This window comes from Gigantopelta aegis, chromosome 8 (genome assembly GCF_016097555.1).
Source record: "Gigantopelta aegis isolate Gae_Host chromosome 8, Gae_host_genome, whole genome shotgun sequence".
Taxonomy (NCBI): domain Eukaryota; kingdom Metazoa; phylum Mollusca; class Gastropoda; order Neomphalida; family Peltospiridae; genus Gigantopelta; species Gigantopelta aegis.
Genome location: NC_054706.1, coordinates 49,705,960 through 49,726,246, shown reverse-complemented (window position 1 = coordinate 49,726,246; position 20,287 = coordinate 49,705,960). Strand labels below are relative to the sequence as shown.

General features: G+C 38.6%; 1 protein-coding gene across 1 annotated transcript in view; it reads left to right on the top strand.

Annotated features, from left to right (window-relative positions):
• The window catches only part of LOC121379700 (guanylate cyclase 32E-like), a 172,662-nt gene that overhangs the window by 87,225 nt on the left and 65,150 nt on the right, over window positions 1–20,287 (top strand). Inside the window, exons 5-8 of the mRNA XM_041508350.1 lie at window positions 2,531–2,712; window positions 10,384–10,519; window positions 14,819–14,973; window positions 16,807–16,912. Of these exons, the coding sequence (XP_041364284.1) occupies window positions 2,531–2,712; window positions 10,384–10,519; window positions 14,819–14,973; window positions 16,807–16,912 (579 nt within the window). The remainder of the gene's footprint in view (window positions 1–2,530; window positions 2,713–10,383; window positions 10,520–14,818; window positions 14,974–16,806; window positions 16,913–20,287) is intronic.

Below are 20,287 nucleotides of genomic sequence, written 5' to 3'. Positions count from 1 at the left end.
ATATAAACACGAAAATAAGCTGAAATGCATGATAATGCCATGTAACATGTCTAAAAAAGTTGAAGGTGGTGTCCATTCGGGTTCAATTCGACGCCCTTACCAACACCCGGCCTCCTCCCCCCTCTACCCTATTACCATATATTATATTATAATTATGCTTTGGTATCAATATTTCCCTCTATTATATATTACGAACTCATTGCGGACCTATAGTTTATGCTCCAAAAACATGGGTTCCAACATAATAATACCCTGTATTATATGCTCTGAACTCGATGTCTAACATGGTGTGTTTGTTTTATTTAACCATACCACTGGATCACATTGATTAATTAATCATCGGCTATTGGATGTCAAACATTTGGTAATTCTGACTCGTAGTCATCAGAGGAAACCCGCTAGCAGTAGATGAGAAACGTATGTCTTCAGTCCGACGAAGGCTCGACTTCCAAATCATCGCTTTCAGGTTTCTCTCAGTTTACACAGCAGTTAAGGTTATTTAGGGAGATATTAAATTGAGCCTGGTCTGTGTCTTAGTACGTATTATATTAACCACCACGAATGCCGTGTTAATAATATACATATGTTCATATTAAGTTGTTAGGCAATACAGCTGTCATATGATCCTTTGTCTCACAAAGTGTTGGATGGGTCGTAGGTCGGGGTTACAGGATCTAGGATCGATTCCCGACAGTGGGCCCATTGGGCTATTTCTCGTTCCAGCCAGTGTTCCACAACTGGTGTAACAAAGACCATGGTATGAACTATCCTGTCTGCGGGATGGTGCATATAAAATATCCCTTGTTGCTAATTGAAAAGGGTAGCTCATGAAGTGGCGACAGCGGGTTTCCTCTCTCAATATTTGTGTGGTACTTAACCATATTTCCGACGCCATATAACCTAAATAAAATGTGTTGAGCGCGTCGTTAAATAAAAACATTTCTTTCTTCCCTTCCACACTGTGTATGACATGAATACCTTTATGGACTAGTATGCACCCGTGTTAAACTGATACGCCAACACGGGAATTGTTTTAAACATATTATCACCTGTGCGCGGTAATTTTTATTGGTCTTCTGTATTGACTGACCTCCAGGTAACCTCGTTATTGATAAAGGTTTACATATAACAATTTAGAAATGACAACATTGATATTTTCATTTCGAGCCACCATTGTGTTTATAGTTCCTTTTTGAATGTAGTTTATTACCTGTGATCCAGGGGCCTAATTCACTAAAGTCTCGCAACTTTGCGATCTCGCAGTGCAATGCTAAACGACTTGCAAAGAGGATGCTTTGTTGTCTCACAGAGCCTAAGAGAGCTTTGTCAATTAGGTCCCAGGTCTGCACTTAACTAAAGTGACGACGATTTAGAATAATAAATAAATGAATGAATGAATGAATGAATGAATGAATGAATGAATGAATTAAATAATAAGGGCTTTGTAGTGTACTTTTCTGAACAGCGATATAGAGAATACTACATGAGTGGCCGTTAGATACCATTTTTCTTACAACGAGTTGTTTTAAAATGTATCTAACGAGCGAAAGCTAGTTGTGAGATAAATAGTATCTAACGGACACGAATGTATTATTCTATCTCTTACATATCCTCATAAAACAGGTTTCAGGCAATTTTAACATCTTTATCGACTAAACGATATTTACAATGCTTTGCACTTGCAGCTGTCTTACGCATCACAGATACATGGTTGCCAGGTTAACTATGTGACACAGTGTAATCGATTTTCACCGTGCTGTTTTTTTTTTATTGGACGTATGACATTGGTGACCTGGTCATCACATAGGAGTAGCCAGTCGTACATGTATGTCTTGAAATTGTTAACACACGTACGTGTGTAAACCACTATGTATTATACAAAATAACACATGGTGTTCTCACCAACGGGATTTTTTATAATTATTATTTATTCATTTTTTTTAGTACATGATATCCACATTTGAAAACATTTGATAAGACAGCAGTGTTAAAGATACATATTCTAAATACATTGTATATGCATACATATAATTATCACAGATATTAAACTTAGTAACAACTGTAACTGCTATTCCTGTCAGTTTCATATAAATATAATCCACATGGGCACATACAAGTAAGTAGGCCTTCAAATTTGTTTTATATTAATAAAATCATTTTCCGATTTTCCTTTACAAGACATTGAGGTGTGCAGGAATGAAGCTAGCTCTGGGTAAGCAAATCATTTCTCCAAATCATCTGTAAAACCAGTTATTTTCCCACCACAAACCAATTACCGGTATATCATGAAATTATTTTGTCAATTTAAAATACTATTTGTCATTAAGTTTTTAAATTTCCAGTTGTCGAATTTGGTGGTTGCCAGTGCTAGCCCCGAGTATACAAGTTCACCTTAAGACTGTTGCTGAAACGATTTTTATTTTTTGTTATTATTTCTATTTCTATTATTATTATTATTAATTTGTTTTGCATTTCCTAATTAAGAGTCTAATTTTAGCTAACACATGTATTTATATTTTTGTCATTTTAGGTATTTTTCAAGACGAGGTCACCCGTCGAAGTGTTGCCGCTTTCCGCCATTTTGTGGGCGTGGTTACGTCTCCTCCAGTGAAATCAGAGTATTCCAGGTTTACGGAGATAGTGAACGCCTACTTGGAAGCTCCGCCTTTTAACTACACAAACCCTTACAAACATCTAGGAGCAGGAAAAAAGGTAAAGTGTGCATAAAGTGTGCTTAGAGTGTGTTTTGTTTAACGTCACCACTAGAGCACATTGGTTTATTAATCATCGGCTATTGGATCTCAAACATTTGATAATTTTTACATATAGTCTTAGAGAGAAAACCCGGTACATGTTTTCCATTAGCAGCAATGGATCTTTTATATGTACCATCACACAGACAGGATAGCACATACCACGGCGTTTGATATACCAGTCGTGGTGCACTGCCTGGAACGATAAATATCCCAATGGGCCTACCGACGGGGATCGATCCCACACCGACCGCGCATCAGGCGTGCGCTTTACCACTGAGCTACGTTCCGCCCCGTAAACAAAAAAAAAGAAATGTTTTATTTAACGACGCACTCAACACATTTTATTTACGGTTATATGGCGTCAGACATATGGTTAAGGACCACACAGATTTTGAGAGGAAACCCGCTGTCGCCACTACATGAGCTACTCTTTCCGATTAGCAGTAAGGGATCTTTTATTTGCGCTTCCCACAGGCAGGATAGCACAAACCATGGCCTTTGTTGAACCAGTTATGGATCACTGGTCGGTGCAAGTGGTTTACACCTTCCCACTGAGCCTTGCGGCCGCCCCGTAAAATGTGTATGTACCGACAGCCTAGTCCAGGTTCCAAGAAAAGAAATTTATTTAATTAACGACAACTCAAGACATTGTAAATTACGAATATTATTGCCTAACATCTGGTTATTATTTAGACACGGTCTAAATATACACGACAGCACATACCATTACCTTTGATATAACTTTTGAGATCGTGCAAAAAGAAAACCGACGGTTTCATCAGCGAACGTTGAACCTACGACTCATGAAATGTGAGGTGAGCGCTCTACCAATAAGCTATCACCCGACCTTTGCTCTATTTTAAAACACGGCCTTCGTGGCTCTTAATTTTAAATGACTAGGATAGGGCGGTAAGCAGTCGGAATCTTAACGGGTGCTCTCGACAAAATTTTCGTACTGAACGCATCTTTGTATATGCTGCAAATCGTTATCACAAATCGCATCATTCAAACAAACCTTTAGCATGTAAGGTGATTTACAGGCTACTTTAAAGTTGGCAACTCCTTTTATTTATACAAAAAAAATATTTAATATTTCAACGAAAAATGTCACCGTATTACTGTTAGAAATTACCTGCATGTTTCATCACAGTAATTAGGTGTTTTCTTCAGCAATGAAAAAGAATACAATTTGTCAGTCTACGAATATTAGCTGTCAATAGCAATAACTAGATGCCATAGGAACTGATTTGATGTCCAGACTGCATTCAATATCTACATTGTTCAGTGCATCAAAGGTAGGAAGGGATTTATAAAGTGCATTATAACCCAGGAAAGGATTTATAATTGAAGAAATTGATGGTGGTAGAGAATTAATTATCTTGACTAAACCTGAAGACACGTCTTCGGTATTTAACACAAAAGACGTTTATGAAATTCATGGGACAAAAAGATGGTATTAACAAAAAAACAAAACAAAATATATATATATATATATATATATATATATATATATATATATATATATATATCTTTGAATATTACATATACTGTATTGCGTCTTCTGCCGTTGTTTAAATCTTTCCGATGAAGGTGCCTTTTTAACAACTCAAATTATATATTCAGTATATTTTCTTGATTAGAATATCAGTGTCTTTATTTTCTAGACATTTCTAATTTACAGTGTTTGTAATAGTTCAAACCATAGACGGACCTGTTTGCAGTTTATGGGTGTTTAATTAGTACCAATCGATGGAACGAGTCATACCCTATAGTCCATGCAGTCCGTGCCAAAATATGTTGTATACCCATTACAGATTGCAAAAGTAATGGCATTAACAGTGTTTGTTAAGAATTTAGTCATGAATACTATCTTAAAAATTTAGAATTTATTTTTTAGTGGAACAGGTAGAAATTTGGCTTTACCGTTAGGGTAGTGTGAACACCAACGTCATCGAGTTGTACCAATTATACACCCATAGGCTCCAAACAAATAGGACCCGGACGCCGGTGGTTCAAACTCCATTTCGTTTTCTAATATATGTTTATCCGTACACACGCAATTACTCGGAGGTCAAGTCTAGTTTTAGCTGTTACAAACATTGTGCCGATCGCAAAGACAGTGAATTGACGGACACTGGTATAGTTTGCGAGATATTGTATTTAATATCTAATTTTAATGGGTTAGAAAAGGCTCTGTTAGTCGAAAACATTTAAACTCAGGACTGTTAACGTTTGTTTTGTTTAACGACACCACTAGAGCACATTGATTTATTAATCATCAGCTATTGGATGTGAAACGTTTGGTAATTTTGACATATAATCTTAGAGAGGAAACCCGCAACATTTTCCCCCTTAGTAACAAGGGATCGTTTAGATGCACCATCCCATATACAGGATAGCACATACCACGGTCTTTGATGTACCAGTTGTGGTGCACTGGCTGGAGCGAGAAATAGCCCAATAGGCCCACCGACGGGGATCGATCCCAAACCAACCGCTTTACCATTGGGGTACGTCTCGCCCCTTTAATATATGAACGTCTGACGTTTTACTGTTTGTAATAAAAAAAAAAAAAAAAAAACGTTTTGGTAAAATATTTGGAACCCCCCCCCCCCAACCAAAATGCCCGTTTTTACTCTCCAAAAGTAGACTTTTCTCACCAACCAATTAACCTGTATCCCGAGAAAATATTCCAGATAGTAGCTGATATGTGTGTCCACGCAGTCGTGCTTCAGCCTTTAATTAGAAGTAAGCACAAAGATAAACAGAAATGAATCATTTGGACTGACATATTTGTTGATATAATTTCATCACTGTGACCATACAGACCAATCAAAATGTGACGGGACAGCCATACCAATAATTCCAATGTATCCCTAGAGTCGCTTTATTACATTTCCAGAAAATATACGACATAGTTAATGATTTAATATGATATTTGTCTGAATGCTTTCCCGAGCTTCACAACATACACGTCAATTCGGAATATTCTTATTCTTGAACTAAAAGGAGAGTGTTTATTGATACCCTGGCATATCGTTTCCCAGACCAATACAGATTAAAACTGGCGTGTTTTTGTATACCTTGAACAAAACGCGGTATATTCTTGTCAGGTTCTATACATTAACACACAAACAAGTTTAACATGCATGTCTATTGTCGGCAGTTACTTGCCAGACGGTCTGTTCTAAAACGATAACTGCAGGGGAGTTTCAGTCAAATAGGTAGGAGGTAGCCTTTAGGCTTGGATCTCTGCTCAAAGTGCAAATGTGTGTTTTTTTTCCTTCTCATAATGAAAAGTGGTAGCTCATGTTATGTTTCAGATGTATTAGCCGTCTTTAAAAAAAAAACGAACTTTCTCCACTTACTTTCTTGCCTTGTCTTGCCCTGTCTGTCCCTAACTGGCCTTCCCTTTTCTTGCCTTGCCTTATCTGCCCTAGCTTTGCCAAGTGCCTTGCCCTGCATTGCCGTGCCTTGCATTACATTTTCTTGCCTTTTCGTGCCCTGCCGTGCCTTGCCCTGCCATATCATACCGTATCGTAACTTGACTTTTTCGCCTCGTCTTGCCTGGCCCTGTATTGGCTTGGCTTGCCGTGTCTTTTCCTGTTCTGGTGTGCCTTGCCATGTCTTGTCTTGACCCTGCGTTGCGTTGCCTTCCGTTGAGCTGCCCTGCCATGCCTTGCATTGCAACACACTGCACTGCAATTCCTTGCCTTGCTTTCTTTGTCTCTCTCATTCATCTGTATTACCTGACTTTGCCATGGCTTGTCTTTTCCTGCCCAAACTTGCCTTGTCATGTCTTGCCTCTTGATCCTGCTTTGCCTTGCCTTGCTTTATCTTGTCGGACCCTGCGTCGCGTTGCCTTGCCTTGATCTGCCCTGCCTTTCCCTGCCTTGCCCTGCACTGCACTACACTGCACTGCCTTACCTTGCCTTGTCTTGCTTTGTCTCTCCCACAAACATAAATCATAAATAAAAGAAAATAATTGTTTCCCAATGCCCTTTTTATTACGAATACTGGCCGATTCAAAATACCCAAAAGGCGTCTTTTTATTAGCGTTGTGTAGGAGTTACAGTTGTTTCATTGGATGTCCATTTTCTTCAAATATTCGAATTGAAAGTTTACAGCTATAGACTAGGTCATACATCCATGACTATCAAAACAGATCGATGCGTTTTATAATATTTAGACATTCCGTGAACCAAATGCAACATATAACACAGATAAAACGGTTTTATTGCACAGTTTTAACGCCTACGTAAATCTATCTGCCTTTAATACGTCATGATGTGTTAACAAGAAAGAAAGAAGAAAGAAATGTTTTATTTAACGACGCACTCAACACATTTTATTTACGGTTATATGACGTCAGACATATGGTTAAGGACCACATAGATTTTGAGAGGAATCCCGCTGTCGCCACTACATGGGCTACTCTTTCCGATTAGCAGCAAGGGATCTTATATTTGCGCTTCCCACAGGCAGGATAGCACACACCATGGCCTTCGTTGAACCAGTTATGGATCACTGGTCGGTGCAAGTGGTTTACACCTACCCATTGAGCCTTGCGGATCACTCACTCAGGGTTTGGAGTCGGTATCTGGATTAAAAATCCCATGCCTCGACTAGGATCCGAACCCAGTACCTACCAGCCTGTAGACTGATGGCCTAACCACGACGCCGCCGAGGCCGGTGTGTTAACAAGAAGACATTTAGCCAAATGAAGGCGAGACTACCTCAGACGTAAACGGGCGGGACGCAACCCAGTGGTACAGCGCTCGCTCGCTGTGCCGTCGGTCTGGGATCGATCCCCGTCGATGGTTCCATTGGGCTATTTCTCGTTCCAGCCAGTGCACCACGACTGGTATATCAAAGGACGTGGTATGTACTACCCTGTCTGTGGGATGGTGCATATAAAAGAATATTTGCTGCTAATCGAAAACAGTAGCCCATGAAGTGGCGACAGTGGGTTTCCTCTCTTACTATCTGTGTAGTCCTTAACCATATGTTTGACTCCATATAAACAATGTGTTGAGTGCGTCGTTAAATAAAACATTTTTTTTTATTTTTATTTCCCTCGGACGCAAATGTTACTTCTCTGAAAATAAAGCGAAATGGTCTGGTATTTATATCATCTGACAAGAATTTAAAAAATGTGACGAGGGTTATTTTTTCATATGATGTCAAAATGTTTTCTTTTTACCAGCTTTACTTTACTTTGGAACAAGTCTAATCAACCAATGAAAGGCTATATTACACAACAACAAGAATGGCACATATAAAGATCTCATGATTGTTTATTTCTTTTACATTCATCAGTAGCATGAAAAAAGAAGCCAACAACTAAAACCCCCAGAACCACCCCCTCCCCCAAAAAAATAAAATAAAAAAAATAATTAAAAAATAAAAATAAAAACCCACAAAAACCCCCAAACAAACAAACAAAAACAACAACAACCACTCCCCCCCCCCCCAACAAACAACAACAAACAACAACAACAAACAAATAACAACATAAACACCAAAAAACCCTCCTCCTTAAACAAACAACAAAAACTTACGCAAAATGTGAATCAACAAAAATGTCTACATTATCATAATTGTCAAATGGAAACTATAATAATATACTTTTCTTCATCGTACTGAACAGTTATGATATTTGTACAAATTGAAACCGTTATAAAAGCCCAACGACTAAGTGACAGAGGTGCACCACCTCACACCGTGAAGGAACTTCGTTACTGGGATGCGAACCGAGTACCCACGACCTTAAGACAGCTTAGATACGATACAGTTTAGATAAGTTCAGCACCGACGTCCTTGACTGTAGGTTTCTATGAATACGAAATAAAGATGTGTCATCCTGGCAGCATTAACTTACCTCGTCGTGGCTTGTGCACTTTTATGGTAGTACTAAACCAAATAACTTCCGGCTGGGTCAAAGTTCGAGGTACACCGAACGTTTTGATAGAGAAGTGAACAGCACAAGTCCTGTGATCGGTGATAAATGCGAGTGTGTTGGTTGTAAAACAAAACAAAAAATAGTTTCATCTGGGCCACAAATGTATGCAATTTTAGTTAATCTAGTACCACTGTGTCAAGTAGCCTTGTGCTTGAAACATGTATGGGGTACCTGTAAAGAAAAAGTACTCGAATTTTGTGCGGAACTAGGGTAGTCATAGACGCTATCCGTTTTCTCAGAAATGAGCAGCTTGACCCCCATTTTTTTCTGATTCAGTTTAAAGGTGAAGGGTGGGAGTATTTATATCCGTGGCGTTTATGTTGATTGATACGCTGCAGGTAGGAGTTTTAGCCACATATGTTACTATTGTCGTCTTTGGGATTGGATTTGGTAGTATACAAACCCTTTATATATTGCTATATTATTACATTATACTGAATCGCTTTAAAAACGCAACACTCACCATGTCACCAATCTAGTCAGTAATCAATTTCAAATCGATTGCTTTTCATGAATAAGCGTTAAAGGGACATTCCCAAGTTTGCTGCATTGTAAGATGTTTCCGACTAATAAATTATTTCTACGATAAAACTTACATATTAGATATATTTTCTTGTTTAGAATATCAGTGTCTGGTCGTCTTAATATTTGTAAGGAGACCAAACTGGATTTTGTCTTCAAATAATTTCGTACGATGAAAACAAATTATTTTAGGAAACAAAATAAAATTTAACAAATATTAAAACGATCAGAAACACGTTTAATATACAGCCACTAATATTTTATGCAGAAAAATATATTTGATATGTAATTACAATCGTTAAAAAGTCTCTGTTAGTCGATAACATCTTAAAAATTGCAGCAAACTCAGGAATGTCCCTTTAATGTTTACCGTCTCTAAAGTTTCGTGGATTACGCATGCGGGATAATTCTGCGTTAACCAATTTTCAAAAGTCTCAATATTGGGTATCGTGTTGCGTTTTTAAAGCGGTTCGGTATATTATTTAATGTCTACCTGTTTTCAATCTCTTCGCATTGTGGAACGTAAAATAAAGAATTTGTCGGTCTATTTCACAGACATTTTGTGATGTTTATATTCTTCTATAGGTGGTGATTTTGGTGGTGGTGGTGGTGGTGGAGGAAGTAGTAGTAATTACTGCAGTAGTAGTAGCAATAATGTTAGCTGTAATAGTAACAACAGTGGTAGTAGTAGTCAGTAGCGTAGCGGGGTGGGGGTGAGTGGATGAGGGGGCACGGGTGCAATGCCCCCCAATTCCGTCTTTTTTTCTTCTTTTACTGTATTAAATTTTATAAAATCATACCTACATACATATATAGTGTGGATTGTCCTCCCCCCCCCCCCCCCTCCACAATATAAAATACTGGCTACGTCAGTGGTGGTGATGGCGGTGGTGGTGGAGGTAGTAGATTTAGTAGTAGTAGTAGTAGTAGTAGTAGTAGTGGTAGTAGTAGTAGTAGTGGTAGTAGTAGTAGTGGTAGTAGTAGTAGTAATAGTAGTAGTAGTAGTAGTACGTTAACAACAAAAACGATCAAAATAAAATGTAAATTTATGTGTATCAGTTACAGTACAATAGAATCGGACGCCTTCTTTCAGCTTTTTCTAATCAGTTCCTATTATTTTAATTTCATGTTTTTACATTTCAGATCAAACACGAGGCATCTTACCTCTACGACGCAGTGTGGCTATACGCACAAGCCGTAGACAAGATTTTACAAGAGGGTGGAGACATAAACGACGGACGGGCAATATTCGGCAAAATTAAAGGACATACTTACAAAAGTAATATTTTAGTGTCGTACAGTCAAAAATAATGGTTGGGGTAGGGGTAAGACAAGAACTAAAAATACATTTAACTGACTTCGTATAACTGGATGTATTGTGGTAGACAGTAAAATAATAACAAAACAAATTGTATTCACAAGTTAGAGCTATTGTGTGCGTTATAGCAAAATCACATTTGCGATTACGATCACAACTGAATATCGGGTGGTGCGTTTCAAGTTTAAGTTTTTTGCCTTAAAGGTACATTCCTGAGTTTGCTGCAATTTTTAAGATGTTATCGACTAACAGAGATTTTTTAACAATTGTAATTAAATACCAAATATATTTTTCTGCATAAAATATTAGTGACTGTATATTAAACGTGTTTCTGATCGTTCTAATATTTGTACTAGGTTAAATTTCATTTTATTTCCTAAAATAATTTGTTTTTCGTACTTACGAAATTATTTGAAGACGGAATCCAGTTTGGGCTTCTTACAAATATTAGGACGACCAAAAACACATTGAATATACAGACACTGATATTCTAAACAAGAAAATATATTTAATATGTAAGTTTAATCCTAGAAATAATTTAGTAGTCGAAAACATCTTACAATACAGCAAACTCAGGAATGTCTCTTTAAACATGATTGATTAGCCGCCTTACCATACAACCTGTCAGGTCAGGTCAGAGTGTTTAACGTGCTCATTCAGAGCAAGCTGTTGTATCGCACGCATGTCCTGGACACAGGTACCGGTCTCGGCCGGCTCCTCCGTCCAGGACAGGAAACGGGTGGGGTGGGAGGGAGGGGAAACTGCCTGCACTGGCAGGCGCAAGGAAGCACCAGCGGTCCAACCGCAGGTGGTAACAAGCGAGAGGTAGTTTGGTGCTATGTAATTTGGAATGTCCCGTAGGATTATAGCCAAAGAGAAATGGTGCGCATTTTTATGAAGGAAGTTAGGCCCAATTTTGAACGGTCCTTCAAAAGGTAAAAAAGAAGCTATGTATAGTTTTGGAATTTAGTATGCCGAGAGTAGCTCGTTAAGTGGACCTAGATTGTGTTGAGGTGTCTCCCTAGGTTGCTCATAGGGGCCTTGGAAAGGGTCTGCTCTGTTCAGATCGTGGCACGACAACCCAGGGGAGACTTGTAGCAATTGGGCACAGTGGGAGGCAAGGCCAGCAGTTTTCTTGATGTCCAAAACCTTTCAAAGATCTACGCTTTTATTCTGTATTGAAGAATGTCTGTAGCCACTCGCGTGACGTTGTTGTGTGTCCGATTCTTGAACTCTGCTGAGATAGTAAATGGATTACGTGTCTTTAACTACCTTTGTATGCAGAGTCTGCTGAATAACTGAAAATCATTATATTTGTCCTTACAAATGAACGAAAAAGAAGCAAAATTAATCAAACGAGCAGTACATGCACACTTAGTTTCAAATGATCCACATAAATAAAACATGCAGATCTGTATCCTCGACACTGATTAGTTTGGACTTGTTGACCAAGGAATATTTTTTTTTTCTCCCCACACGATTAGTTAGATATAAAGGATTTAATGGTTTTCGTGACAGGCTCTGTGTTTCCAACCACAATCCAGCCGTCGGTTTTGAATAGAGATGTGTCGAGTTTTTTCATTATTCCGGAAATGTGTAAAGGAAATCATAACGATGTGACGTTTATTTGTTAACTTGTGGAATTCAAAAAGTAGAAAATTAACCTGATATGTGAATCGTGTGGAGTGTTTTGATAACGGCCACTTAGCACATTGTTATTACAAGTCTAATAATAATATACCGGGTAGCCCGGAATTTGTTTTTTATAACCCTGATGCCTATGAAATTATATAAATAAGTATGGGGACTGTAACTTTGATGTTTCACTTATATTTGCCACCTTAAGAAAAACGTTTTGGCCAATAGGTCATATATTGTTAATATTGCAGCAGATTCAAAATTGTAAATACAGTCAATGCGACACGTGTTGCACTTATTGTCCTCCTGTCTGGTGTCGCATTTCTTTACTTACAATTTTGAATCTGTTGTTATCTTGACCACATTTGACCTATGAGACTGACGTTATCACGGGGGGGGGGGGGGGGGGGGGGGGGGGGGGGGGGGGGGGGGGGGGGGGGAGGTAGGCGTAGCCCAGTGGTACAGCGCTCGCTTGATGCGCGGTCGGTTTGGGATCGATCCCCGTCAGTGGGCCCATTAGGCTATTTCTCGCTCCAGCCAGTGCACCACGACTGGTACATCAAAGGCCGTGGTATGTGCTATCATGTCTATGGGATGGTGCATATAAATTATCTCTTGTTGCTAATCGAAAAGAGTAGCCCATTGGAGTGGCGACAGCGGGTTTCCTCTCAATATATGTGTGGTCCTTAACCATATGTCTGGCGCCATATAACCGTAAATAAAAATGTGTTGAGTACGTCGTTAAATTAAACATTTCTTTCTTTCTTTATCACTGAAGGTGGCATACATGTATATCCATATAGTGATGGGTGTGGAAAACAAAAGTTACAGCCCCCATACTTGTAAAACTAATTCCATATATTCAGGTGGGTTATCGTTTATCGCCATCCGATATATGTTATTCGTGAGCACCAGGATGTTAGATAAGAAACGCGCTATCGTGACATGCTTTACCTTCCGACTAGCAACAGGGGGGTCCCAAAGATAACCACCTTTCCATGAACACGTTAGTACAAAGGAGAATTGTTGTATGTACCCTGTGGCACTTGCCCATTGAGCTATTTCTCGTTCCAGCCAGGGGTATATCAAAGGCCGTGGTATGTGCTATCCGGTTTGTGGGACGGTGCATATAAAAGATCTCTTGTTACTAATGGAAAACATGTAGAGTGTTTCCTTTGTAAGACTATATGTCAGGATTAATAAATTGTTGACATCCAATTGCCGATGGTTAATAAATCAATGTGCTCTAGTGGTGTCGTTAAACAAAACAAACTTTAACTGTTGCATTTGTGAGCCATTATCGTCCATCACCCATCAGTCAGAAACTCGAGTATCATAGAGCTAGACCCCGCCGTGGTAAAAATATCAGTCTTTTGTAGTAATCGACCTGTCACAACAAGAAAAATAACAAAAACAAACGTGAGTAATTTTAAGCGGCAAAGCAAAATCCCCCCTAAAAAATACACCACCCACCCACCCCCCAAAGGAAAAAACAACAACAACAACAACAACAAAAAAACCCTAAACAAAACAGACAGAAACACCTGCAAACCCCCCACACAACCCCCGAACAAACAAATTCAACAAAGACAACAACAGCAGCAGCATAAACCCTCAAAATAAAACAATAACAACGACCATAAAGCAGGAATAAAATATTATTTTTGATTCTTTTTTCTTTTTTGTTATTCTGTAAACAAATATCATCTACCTGACTGTCTATCCAGGTGAGTTAGGCAGTGATTAATTGTTGGTGGTTAGTGAGAGAGAAGTCAGTGTAGTGGCCTGACATATCTCCATTTGGCCATTAAAGCTCTCTCTGGGTGGAAGCCGGTATCGGGTTTCGAACTCAGTACCTACCAGCCTTGCGTCCGATGGTTTAACTACTACACCAACGAGACCACTACGAAGACTGTGTTTTTTCTTAAACGCAGGTGTTTACGATTTGTAGCCCCCCCCCCCCCCATCCCCCTCAAAGATAAGATACGTAAAATAAGAACACGCTTTGTGAACTCCACCATTAAAGGGACATTCCTGAGTTTGCTGCATTGTAAGATGTTTCCGACTAATACAATATTTCTACGATTAAACTTACATATTAAATATATTTTCTTGGTTAGAATAACAGTGTCTGTATATCCAATGTGTTTCTGGACGTCTTAATATTTGTAAGAAGCCCAAACTGGATTCTGTCTTCAAATAATTTCGTACGTACGAAACATTTTTTTCCTGTACGAAATAAAATGAAATTTAACCTAGTATAAATATTAGAACGATCAGAAACACGTTTACTATACAGCCACTAATATTTTATGCAGAAACATATATTTGATATGTAATTACAATCATTAAAAAGTCTTGGTCAGTCGATAACATCTTTAAAATTGCAGCAAACTCAGGAATGTCCCTTTAATGCTTTAATTCAACTGGGATGGGTTAAGCTTGACGTTGGGTAAGTTTAACCAGCCGTTTGTCGCTAACGCTAACGTAAAACCGAATAATCACCGCGGGACCTAGTCTAAATAGTCTGCAGACGTCTATAAAAAAAATCAATAAATAAAATAAAAAAATCCGGCTGGCTGAACAGGCTACAGGTTGCAATGTTCTCACTTCCTGTTTTAGGTGCGATGGGATACATCAGCCGCATCAACGACAACGGCGACGCCGAGGGGAACTTTTCACTCGTGGCACGACGTGAGATGCCGTCTGCTGACGGCGACTGGGGCATGTATCCAGTCGGAGTGTTTCGTCTCAACACAAACTTGTCTATACTTCCGGTAAATAGTTCCGTAGTTTTGTGTTCTGTTTTATTTGAATTACGAGAACATTGTCACTCACTGTTATGAATTTCATGGTGTTGCTTGTCAGACCAAAATAATCGAGTGGGGGGATGTATATATAGTTGGTGTGTTTTGTCTCAACGGAAAACCATTAGAACTTCCGGAAATTTTTTCCTAAGTTTTGTGTTCGGTTTTATATTAATTACGAGAACATTGTGACTCACTGTTATAAATTTTATGAATTTCATGGTGTTGCTTGTCAGATCAAAATCAACTGGGGCATATATCCAGTCGGAGTGTTTTGTCACAACAAAAACCCATAGAAACTTCCGGTAAATAGTTCCGTAGTTTTGTGTCCGGTTTTAGTTCGCTTACGGGAGCATTGAGACTTCCTGTTATGAATTTCATGGAGTTGATTGTCTGGACAAAATCCTATTAAAACGCCCGGTAAATAATTCCATATTTCTATGTCCGGTTTTGTTTGAATTATAGACCATTGAAACTTCCGTTAAGCCGTCATTGGTGTATTTTATCTCAGCAAATGTGCATTAAGACTTCTGGAAAATGTGTGTAGCTCCGTGGTTGGTAATACTAACGACATGCACATTTCATCAAACATTTACTGTGTAGGTGCAAAATCATATCATAAACAAGTACACGATTGTAAATTTTAGATGCTTCATAAATAATGTTTGGGAGAGGGCATATTATAATATATTTTAAAAAATTAAATATTAATTGTTAGTGTGTGTGTATCACTGGTTATACTTTGTTCATGTCATTTACAAGGTGCAGTAAAAATGTTCCAAGAACAAGATACACCATCATAATTATGTTTGAGTTGGTGTTTTTTTTAAATTTTTTATGAAAGCCTGTTCTTAATTCAATTGTCCCATCAATAATAAAACTCTTCTTGTTTGTATAAAATTACAAAATGCTATTTAACCGATACCTACCATCCTGAAACCATGCATGTTTCTAGATTGGAAAACAGCCATCATCAAGTATCTCACCAAGGAAGTAAGGTAAAAACACTAATAAAATCCATAAGCGTATGCTTGGTTATAATTGTCTGTTCCAGAATGTGAAATCCTTCGTAGGGGCGAGACGTAGCTCAAAGGTAAAGTGTTCGCTTGATGCGCGGTAGGTCTATTGGGCTATTTCTCGTTCCAGCCAGTGTTCCACAACTGGTGTAACAAAGGCCGTGGTATGTACTACCCTGTCTGTGGGATGGTGCATATACAAAATCCCTTGCTGCTAATCGAAAAGAGTAGCCCATGAAGTGGCGACAGCGTGTTTCCTCTCTCTTAATATATGTGTGGTCCTTAACCATATGTCTGACGCCATGTAACCGTAAATAAAATGTGTTGTGTGCGTCGTTAAATAAACATTACCGTCCTTCCTTCCCTCCCTCCCTGAAAGCCTTCCTTCATAGTACCATATTTGCGCTACAACAGCTTGCTCTGGATGTGCTCGTTAAGCCTTATGAACTGACCTGACCTGATTGTGAAAGTCTGAAGCCTGCAAAAAAATGGACGAGCAAGAAACGTTCTATTTTTCTGGATTCAGTACCCCTTGAAGGATAATTGGCCTGGGTCAAATGCATTGATGTCAAGGATGGTTTTATTGAAAAGTAATTTATAGAAACATTTGGTATGTCATCGCTACGAATGTTTTGACTGCTTCACGACGTCGTATGGCTACTATTGCAACCATAGGGCGTATGAACAGTTTTAAATTTTAAATAATGCTATATTTTGCTAGTTGCCAAACAATCTTTAGTTTAGACCTATATCATATTCTTTTTTCTTTCTTTCTTTTTGTTTGTAGACATTCCATTTCTATGAAGGCGAAAGTATTCATTGGATATCTGGTGTACCACCACTTGATGAACCTGTTTGTGGATATAGATTCGAGCGGTGTATTCCACGTAAAAGTAAATATTTACCTATCTATATTAACCCCCTGTCGCCTGTAAGAGAGACAGCTAAACAGCTAGAGTGTGTGTGTGAGAGTGAGCGAGACAGAGAGAGAGCGAGACAGACAGAGATAGAGAGAGAGAGAGAGAGAGAGAGAGAGAGAGAGAGAGAGAGAGAGAGAGAGAGAGAGAGAGAGAGAGAGAGAGAGAGAGAGAGAGAGAGAGAGAGAGAGAGAGAGAGAGAGAGAGCGAGAGAGAGAGAGAGAGACAGAAACACAGAGAGACAGATATAGAGACAGAGCATACAGACAGACAACAAGTGAGATATATCGATAGACACACACATACACACACACACACACAGAGAGAGAGAGAGAGAGAGAGAGAGAGAGAGAGAGAGAGAGAGAGAGAGAGAGAGAGAGAGAGAGAGAGAGAGAGAGGGGGGTGGGGGTGGGGGGTGGGGGGGATTATTTACAATGATAATGTTAGCTATATCGCCACTAGTAAAGGACAGTCCACATCAATCATTAATGGACCGTGTAAACTGTGATCGTCACAGATGGTGGGAAAACACTCCAATCGCAGACAGTGTGCCACATATACAGAGGTTCAGATCGGTTCATCTCCTCCAATAGGATTATATTTATCCCAAATTCAATATACAATAATGAAAAAAAGTTATTGGTACATGGTCAAAACCAAGGATAAGATCAAAGTCTACGCAATCATTGTCAATCATTATATTGACCACAGCTAGGTGAATACGGTCAACGATAGGACACCATGGCACCATCATTTTGACTTCGTATACAATAGATTTCCAATAGCTACACTGCTAAACACCTCTGTTTTGATACTATAAAACATTTTTTATATCACTGAATACTGCTGAGGCTTCTAGAATTTTTACAAAATCCACTAGACATGGGATCAGTGATTTAAAAAGATTACTAGCCACGATTAAAAATTCACCAGCCAAACTTTACTTAATACAATTTTACTATTAATAATAATCAGATATGTTACAAAAGAGGGAGATAGCTACATGTATTAAAAAGACTAAGATTGGGGGTTGGGGGCAGGATATTCATATATAATTTACAAAATAGACAACTGCAGCATTTGGTAACTTGTGTTTTTCCCCCACCAGCCAGTGGGCATGGCGATAGTAGTTATTTACTAGCCCAACACTGAATATCACTAGCCATGGGAGCCTAGAAGCCCTGACTGTAAACACTATATCTAATTTCATTTTTTGGTGAATATTTGTAACTGATGCATAATTCAGGGGCGGATGGATGATTGAATGAATGAATGATTGTTTAAAGTAAAGTTTGTTTTATTTTACGACGCCACTAGAGCACATTGATTTTTTATTTTATCGTCGGCTATTGGACGTCAAACATATGATCATTCTGACACTGGTTTTTAGAGGAAACCCGCTGTCGCCACATAGGCTACTCTTTTACGACAGGCAGCAAGGGATCTTTTATTTGCGTTTCCAACAGGCAGGATAGCACAAACCATGGCCTTTGTTGAACCAGTTATGGATCACTGATCGGTGCAAGTGATTTACACCTACCTGCGGAGCACTCACTCAGAGTTTGGAGTCGGTATCTGGATTAAAAATTCCATGCCTCGACTGGGATCCGAACCCAGTACCTACCAGCCTGTAGACCGATGGCCTAACAACGATGGCCTAACCGGTAAATGATTGTTTAACGACATCTCAGAACATAAAAAATATACATAACTACTGGATGTCAAGCAAATTATATGAATATGTTTATTTACATTAAAAATTATATTATATAAGTATGTAAACACAGACTAAAGTTATGTAAGAAAACAGGGGCGGATTATGCTTTAGGCCCGAAACAATATGTAAATGTTTATAATTTAAATTATTTAGATCTACGTGGTGTGTTTTTTTTTAAGCCGAGGGGGTCCGAGCAAATGGGAATCCCCACATAACCCGCCCCTGAAAAAGTACCATACAATGCAAAAATGAAGATACGTCTAAACTTTGTATAGAAATCAAAATGAAAAAAAAAAAAAGTAAAAAAAGAAGGGCGGATGATTGATTATCCTCAAATGCCGTGGTATGTACTGTCATGTCAACAGGAATGTCCATATAATGATCCTCTTCTGCTATTCGATATGGGTGACTTGTGTGGTGATAGCTTATTTCCTGTATCTCTAAACCAGGTTTTAAAATATCTAGGAGTTAGACACCAAATAGCTGTTATTTAAAATATGTTGACATGTCGTGAAATACATTTTAGTAGGGGAACCTGAAATATTAATGTTAATATCAATTATTAGACCGAACATACGTTTTGACCACAGACATCCTAGTAAAGAACGTTCAGGTATGTTTATCAACACACCGAAACACATTCCATAGTTTGCACCTGCATCAGGCAGTTGCCCAGTACACGTGCGGGGGGTGTCATTCTCGATTTTGACAATTTCCAGGAAGTCCCATTAATCACTGTTGAACATTATTCCTGTCATTCTGTTTCATTCTGTTGATCATACAGTTGTTATTGTTTTGTTTTTAGTCATTTTTATTGTTTGAATTTGCGATTTACTGATAAAATAAACGTCAACTTTTAAATTTCACTTCTGACCTCAATCGTCCTTCAAGATCTTTGTTGGTCATAAAACCTACTGCAATACTGAACTACCGGTTGTATTGTTTGCCCAATTAATTCACTATTTTCATATAACCATTCCCCATAGCTAATATACCTTACAATTTTGGCAATTGTTCCCCTACTTTTTTGAAGAGTATATAACTATATCTTTAGAAGTTTAGATGTAGTCCGGTACCACACATTGGTCTACCCCCAAAAAACAATATTTTAAAACAAAGACAACTGCCGTGTATAGATAGCCAGTACTCATTAGCAGAAGCTATATACACGGTTGCTGTAAAAATAAAAAATAAACCCACTGTGTTAACTGACAAAGTTGGCGGCTTCCATAGCCATTGTATTTATGGAATTGATGTTTGTAAGCATTATTTATTTCGATGTGTGTACGACAGTCGATTGCACCTGAGCGTAAAAGGATCTTTGCGAAGTGCGACATCGTGTAAGCACAAAGAAGGCCTTGTGTATTATACTATACATTATGTATTTATAAATATGTGACGGATGTCTAAGGAGATCCCGAATTAACGAGGTGACGCATTAACGAGATTAGTAGAACAGGAAACAAGAGTGGGTTAACGGGACTATAGTTTAATGAGGGTAGGAATCATCGAGGCTAGCCGAGAATGCAATTATGGCAATGACATTACGGATTAACGAGGCTACTAGATAACGAACATTTCGGTTAACTACGTCACAATTATGACGATGGCGAGCTAATATGAACATGCATTAA